Raw genomic sequence first — 7712 nt, 5'->3', positions numbered from 1 at the left:
ACTTTTCAGATATTGCGAAAAATTCTCTGTGCCAATACTTTTGTCCGGCTCTGTATGTATGTGTTCATTATTTTAGATGTATCTTACATAATTGCGGTTTCTTAAAAGTTCATGCAGTATGGTAATAACCCGGGTACCCCGGGCACCCGAAAAATTTTGGAGAAGTAAAAATTAAGCGCGATTACAATTATATACCGCAAACGAACGTACATAGGGAAAATCTATAAGAATCTTCCATACCAAATGGGGAAATATAATATGTATGTATTCGTATCTAAAGGTAGTAGCAATAATTTTACGATTGTAGAATTATTAAACTGTAGAGAACTAAACAAAAATAATAATAATAATTTCGTGTTTATAAAATACTAGCAGACTCGGCGAACTTCGTCCCGCCCAAAATTATTTGTTTTATAGAAATTTTTGGTTCAACATTTCCACCAACAATTCCTGTTTACGATTTTCATTTGCACATTCATCTGATAAGGTTATGGTTTGGTGGTCATTTGTCGCTTTAACTAACTTAAGGAAAGTGTTATATCTGTGAAGAAGTTCCTAAAATTCTCTAACTGTACAGCATTTCATAGCACGGTTATTCGTAAAACGAAATAAATTTGAATAATTGTTTCCTCTTCACTCCCACTCCCTGGCGGCAACGATGACCCGGTTCTATAGTGAATCTGTCCTAGAAGTATAGTTGGTGGAAATTTCAAAATGAGTGGGAATCATTGTTCTACAGAAATGCAATATATATATATACTTATTTCAGACGAAATACCTTAAAAGCTTGAACGCATAATAATATTGGAAAATCACATTCATTGGGCCAACCGTAACACAGGAGAGTTCGATATACTCAATGGTGCAACAGGTCGATTTAATCTGACCTTAACGGCACCTTTTCTCACTTGGCTATTTTTAGTAATAACTCGACTCCAGCGCCACTTGGCAGCACGTTTTTGCAATAGTATTGCTCTTACCATGACCAATACATATTTAAAATATTAGCCAAATCGAGTCATAGATAAGGTTTTTAGTAATAACTCAACTACAGCGCAACTGGCGGATTGATAAATACATTCAAAGATAGCTAAAAGTCGGTACGTTTGTAGGCCTCGCGCCCCCCTTTTCAAATAGCCCCAATTTGCTCCATGAGTATGGGCTTGATTTCATATACATACAAATCTCCATACGAAGTTCCAGTACTCTACCATGAATACTTTCAGAGATATGCAGTATAAAATTTCGGTTTGTACAACGCCCCCTTTTACAATAACTCCAATTTTTTCTCCAAGAGTATGCGATTGATTTCGTATATCTGCATACCNAACGCCCCCTTTTACAATAACTCCAATTTTTTCTCCAAGAGTATGCGATTGATTTCGTATATCTGCATACCAAGTTCCAGAATTCTACCATGAACACTTCCAGAAATATGCAATATAAAAAATTCGGTTTGTATTGGTGGTGCCACGCCCCCTTTTCCAATAGCTCCTATTTTTCTCATAGAGCATGCGATTAATTTCGTATATCTCCATACCAAGTTGCAGAATTCTACCGTGAACACTTCCAGAGATACATAGTATGAAAAATTTGGTTTGTATGGGAGGTGCCACGCCTCCTTTTTTCTCCAAGAGTATGCGATTGATTTCGTATATCTCCATACCAAGTTCCAGAACTCTACCATGAACACTTTCAGAGATATGTAGCATGATAAATTCGGTTTGTATGGGAGGTTCCCTTTTTTCAATAGCTCAAATTTTTCTCCAAGAGTATGCGATTGGTTTCGTTTGTCTCCATACGAAGTTCCAGAACTCTATCATGAACACTTCCAGAGATATGGAGTTTGAAAAAATACGGTTTGTATTGGAAGTGCCACGCCTCCTTTACATATAGAATTTTTTTAGCCGTAATCAATCCTTGAACACGTGCGGCAGATGGCTGAAGTTTTAAAATAATTGGTTCAGCCGTTCTTGAGCTTTGTGAACACTTAAAAAACGGCTTTCAAAATATACATATATTAGTATATATATATTATATATCATTACTATATTTTGGCTGTATCTGTTGTATCTGATTGCCGGGATAAAAACTTGTCCCTTGATATGGTGGTTGCTCAAAGCTATTTATATTCGAAATTGCATGAAAATTCGAAAACAGGATCCTATAAGCTTATCTAGGCAAAAAGCTACCTACGTACAAAATTCTAATCAAATCGGACCATAGATAAGATTTTTCGAATAGATCGGTCCCTGGCCCACTTCTCAGAAAAAAGGATATTATATGCTAATCTAGGCAAAAAGCTAACTACGCACCAAATTTTAAGCAAATCGGACCATAAATACGATTTTTTCGAATAGATCGGACCCTGGTCCACTTCCCGGAATAAGAATCCTATATGCTAATCTAGGCAAAAAGCTACCTACGTACCAAATTTTAAGCAAATCGAACCATAAATACGATTTTTCCGAATAGGTCGGTCCCTGGTCCACTTCCCGGAAAAAAGGATCCTATATGCTAACCTAGGCAAAAAGCTACCTACGTACCAAATTTTAAGCAAATCGGACCATAATAAGATTTTTTCGAATAGATCGGTCCCTGGTCCCCCTACCGGAAAAAAGTAAATTTTTTAAAGCCTAAACATGGTGGTTGCTAAAAGCTATTTATTTCATTAAAATCGGACCAGCCGTTCGCGAGATTACCTGTTACAAAAAAAGCGACTTCTCTTTATATGGGCCAATCTAAAAAATAGGTACACTTCAAAAAAATGTATTTTTAAATTTGTGAGCACACCTATGTTTTATATATCATTTTATTCGTATTCTCTTAATAAATCTATTAATATTAGTGTAATTCATTTTCATTAAGTGCTTCAAAAGTTAGGCGAGGAATAAGCATGATATAGAAAACAAAAGAATAAGCTTCGTTCAAATTACGTGGTTCAAGTTGTAAACTTTGAACAAAGATTTTAGAACGAAAGTTGAACTTAATTGGGACGTTCTGAATTCAATGGCATCCCCCGTTTCACCAGATTGGCTCCGGTTTTCGAGATAACGGTATTGAAAATTTTAACTATTTTATAAATAACTCCCTCAGTTTTGCAGTTATTTTACTAAAATTTTGCACATAACGGGTTTTTAATATTACCTTATCTATTCCTTATTCGTATAGCTCCAATACAACCGATTACTCAGATATGCGTTTTTGCGCTATACCTCTAACTTCATATCGGAATAATATATTATATGCGTGCTATATGTTAAAGTGAACCTATACCAAATTTTTACCTGCTTAATTGAAGGAGTTATAACGCAAAACATCGTCTCTGGACAATCAGTTGTATGGGAGCTAGTTTTTAGAGTGAACCGATTTCGATGATTTTATGAGATAGTGAAGGAAATATTAAAATACAGGCGTGTGCAAAGTTTCATGTACCGGATCTCCAAAAGTGGAGACAATCGGGCAAAACTGGGGACGCCATTGAATTTATAAAAAGGGAAAAAATTTGATTTGACACCACCTCGAAATATTTTCTGACTACAAGGAGCATAATTAAAAGTACTAGATCGGGGTTTTTACACACTTCTAGAGAACATTTTTTTGAAGCATTTAACAGGTATATGCAATGTTATAAGTACTAGTAGTTATAAAAATATTTAGGTCGTTTCGACGTATTTTCCAAATGTGCCTTCAAATAAGATATTTTTGGAATAAAAATTACGCTCAAGATCGCAAAATATTTTTTCTTTAAAAGTTGGTTTATTCTGAAAGCACACCTCTTGCTAAGGTAACAAATTATTCGTAATTGTTTGTAGAATACAATACATATTTAAAAAGTTCTTAAATTTAAATGCTTCAAAAACTATACGCGATAAACAGAAAATTTAAAAAATTCTTTCTTCTTTTTTAATGCACATTTTTCTTACCTACTACATATCGACTGCTGAGTGGAAGATCGACCTATCTGGGCAGCCAGTTCGAAAACGCCCTATCTCAAAAAACTTTTCAAGAACGCCCTTTTTCAGAATTCGTTTCAAAAACGCCCTATCTCAGCTGCCGATTCAAAAACGCCCTATATCTGTACATTTTCAATATATTTTGAAGTAAGATAGGGCGTTTTTCAACCGAATTCTGAGATAGGGTGTTTTTCAATAAAATTCTGAAATAGGGCGTTCCTGAAAAGATTTTTGAGATAGAGCGTTTTCGAACTGGCTGCCGAGATAGGTCGATCTTCCACTCAGCAGTCGATATGAAGTATACACATACAGTATTGGCCAATACAATAGCACCCCCATTTCAAAGTCATATTGTTTGCCACTCATGTTTATTTTTTTATTTTTAAGAATTTTCAATTAAAATACAGTTCATTCTCTCACAAAACTCACATAACCTCAAGTTTAAAACTTTTTAAAAGACCGCAAAAAAGTGCAACAAATTTTCACCCAAATTTCAAAATTTTTTTCTCAGAAGCGGTAGAATTTTTTTGAATACATAGTTTTATAGCCCATTCAATTTTTGTCTAATAATGTGCAAGTTTCAAGTGGCTAAAAATTACCGTTGATTTTTTAGAATTAAAAATGTATTAAATTTTTTTCAGAAAAGTTCATCAATGAGAATGGCGGCGATGAAGCGGAATATATAGCTGCATCGATGTCGCTTTTCCAATTTGCCAATAACCGCATGTAATTGAAAGCACGCAACAAGATGTAATAATTAACTTTTTTATGCTTAATTTGTATGTGTTATTGTGAATTTGTATGCTAAAATGTCTATTCCCTATTTATATTTTCGCGATTGTAGATGAGTCCGCCGAAAATTCGCATTTCGTTTGGTTTCTAGATGTTAAGCAATCGATGTATGAGTTTTTAATGAAATATCTTTAAATAAAGTGTTATAAGAATGTTTATAAAAAGCTTTCTTTTGAAAATTTTTAGTAAGTTTATATTCATACGCTTATAAAAAACTTTTTTTGAACCTTTGTTATAAGTTTACACTTTTGCGCTTATAAAAAGCTTTCTTTTGAACATGTATTACAAGTTTATATTTCTACGCTTATAACCAATGTTCCTTTTCGATTATATTACGCTTACTTTCAAGCGTTTTATAAACAAAAAATCNTGTAAGCTTAATGTTTATAATTGAAAACTTATAAAAAACTTTCTTTAAGTTTATTTTGCTTGTTGGGAAGTCTTAAAATGAGAATGTATTAGTTATGAAATAAAAAATGAGAACGTGTTGGTGGTAATGCACGGAAAAAAATTTCTGTGTTGTATTACTTAAGTAATTATTATGAAAACTTTGGTATGTTTTTTTGCAGTTTTTTCATTGTGTGTGTTTTTAGATCTAAACAACATAGAAACATATAATGAAAGTTAACGGCCCTGAGAAAGGAAAAAGTTGGTAAAATTTTGTATGTATTTTTTTTAGGGAGTGTTGCTGGAGTGACAGTCCTTGGCCAGGTATAAATCTGGATCGTTCCGGTTACGTAGACCCGACTGTCGTGCGAACGTGGGTACCCGGGTATTATTAGCCCTAGTTCGATCACTGCAAGCCTAGAGAAAGAAGTCTGATGGGGAGGTGTGGTGATCTCCGAAATAGCAGCTTTAACTTCTACCGTTTATACTTTGTTCGTTTTAATAACACCAATAATAATTTTTCAACTTTTGATAAAAAAACAATCAACCTTAAATTAATTAGACTTTCATAAGTTGTTGTTCAGAAATAAAAGGGACTACATAATCGTAACCAACCGGCTAGCAGTTTCTATGTGGAAGCCCCAAACCTGGTCACCCAAATAGACAACTGCTTGCAGAAGAGCCCTCGCCCAGGCACGTCAGAAGACATCTCAACGAACTGACGGACCAAGTCCAGAGGTCCATTAAAAAACCTCTGGACACGTCAGCTTATCGACAGTTATGTAGACTCCAGACCTGTGAATGCCGTTCTAGGCGCACAACCACCGGACATCGACGAGACGGAGCTTCATCTGCCTTGGGAAACTAGAACCATAATAGCTCAACTTCGCTCGGGCTAGTGCAGCAGGTTAAACTCATACCTGAGCAGATTAGACGCAGATGTGCCAAATGAGTGTCCGGCTTGCGGAGAGACACCCCAGACTTGAAACATCTCTTCATTTGCCCGGAAAACCCGAAAAAACTAACGCCTTTGTCCCTGTGGACCGACCCCATTGAGGCTACACGCTTCTTAGGGCTTCCGTTAGTTGAGCTTGACGACAACGACTGAGATATTAGCCGATCAGGGAGGGGTTGTTGTAGCCGCTACAACAACAGCAGCATCCCAAAAATTTGGTGACTTTTTGTGCAGTTTAAAATAATTAGTTGGATTAACACATTTTGAAATATGTCCAAAAATCCGAAATCCAAATCAAGTTCATACAGTTATGCACTTACCTGAAAGCAAAGGATTAGCAGTAAGAGCTGCTGATTGCTGTTCTTTCGCCTTTTGGACTAAGATTGTCTCTAAATCGGGTAGTATTTCAGGACGTTGACATATACCGGGCGCACTTTCTTGTCGCAATAGTTGCGAATTTGTTTCCGAATTTGCACGCGAAAGCGATTTTCTGGGATTGCGCTTGCTAAATGATGTAGATTTAAAAAGTTTGGCAGATAAATTAGACAAGAAGGGTTTTTTTAAATTGTCAACTTCTTGTGGGCATTTTGCTCCATCCTTCGTCATTGGTTTTTTGCTTACTTCAGGGCCCCATGCCTTTTCATTTGACTCGCAAAGTTCTACAGCATCAAACACTTTAACAACTTTTTCTTCGAAATCCTTCCTTGCAATCGGTCGTGCTGGCTCTTCACACTGGTTGAATTCATTGAGAATGCTGGAACCTGTGTTACCGCCAACTAATGCTGCAATGCTGCTGGACATCTCTAGACTTTCATTGTTGTGGTGTTTTCCAATTGAATGGCCTTCATCCTGAGAGATTTCCAACACATTGAATCCATCATCATCAAATACATCATTCAACGTGTCCTCCAAAAATGAAGTCTTCAACTTATAATACATTTTGTAAGAATCTCGTATTTCTTGTGGCGCCTCTCGAATATCATACTAAAACAAAAAATTATATACAGCTGATTGTTATATGGAGCTGGTTACTTACTTTAGATGGAATACGAGAATATTTTCGTTTAAAATCCTTCTCCCAAGTTTTAACGCGTATTTTATATTTTTGGTACTTAAGTTTATAAGCAGAATCACTCATCGCCAGATCATTTATTTAATATTAAATACAACTACAGAAAATTGCAAACAAAATCCAATGTTTTGTAGTTGACGTCAAATGTCATTTTTCGCGCCACTGGAATTTTCATAAAGCTAGTCCAAAACGATACGATTTATCATCCCAGTATTGCGCTAGCCGGTGTCTGCAGTTCGTCTGTTCGATTTGTCCACTAGTATATTCAAGAGCAGAAGTGTTCCATGAACTCTCTTTGCTCTAATAATAGGGCTTTCTGCGCCGCCCTAATTGCACAATTTCCATACTCAATTTTAAATTGAAATTGTAGCTGTTTACACCACCATCTTAATTTCGATTACAGTTTGTTTAATGTTTGTTGTTTTGTTAGTTTTTTATCTGCTTTGTTTTTATTTTCTTGTTATTGACGAATATATTTTCTTCTTTTTGTTCATTCATAAGAGTGTGTCAGACGTTGCAATATATTTCGATGCAATAAATTTCGGAAAGG

At 35.5% G+C, this 7712-nt stretch overlaps 1 protein-coding gene across 1 annotated transcript; it reads right to left on the bottom strand.

Moving 5' to 3' along the window:
* Positions 1 to 6410: 6410 nt before the first annotated feature.
* Positions 6411 to 7305, bottom strand: LOC108380915 (uncharacterized; the record flags this gene model as incomplete). Its single annotated transcript, XM_017637315.1, has 2 exons — positions 7127 to 7305; positions 6411 to 7074 (listed from the first exon to the last, which is right to left on the bottom strand). Coding segments are annotated over exons 1-2 (766 nt in total), but the record flags the coding sequence as incomplete, so codon positions are not given.
* Between the last annotated feature and the right edge of the window lie 407 nt (positions 7306 to 7712).

This window comes from Rhagoletis zephyria, unplaced genomic scaffold (genome assembly GCF_001687245.7).
Source record: "Rhagoletis zephyria isolate East Lansing unplaced genomic scaffold, Rhagoletis_zephyria_1.1 Rzeph_scaffold_20800, whole genome shotgun sequence".
Taxonomy (NCBI): domain Eukaryota; kingdom Metazoa; phylum Arthropoda; class Insecta; order Diptera; family Tephritidae; genus Rhagoletis; species Rhagoletis zephyria.
This window is presented reverse-complemented; position numbering and strand designations above follow the sequence as displayed.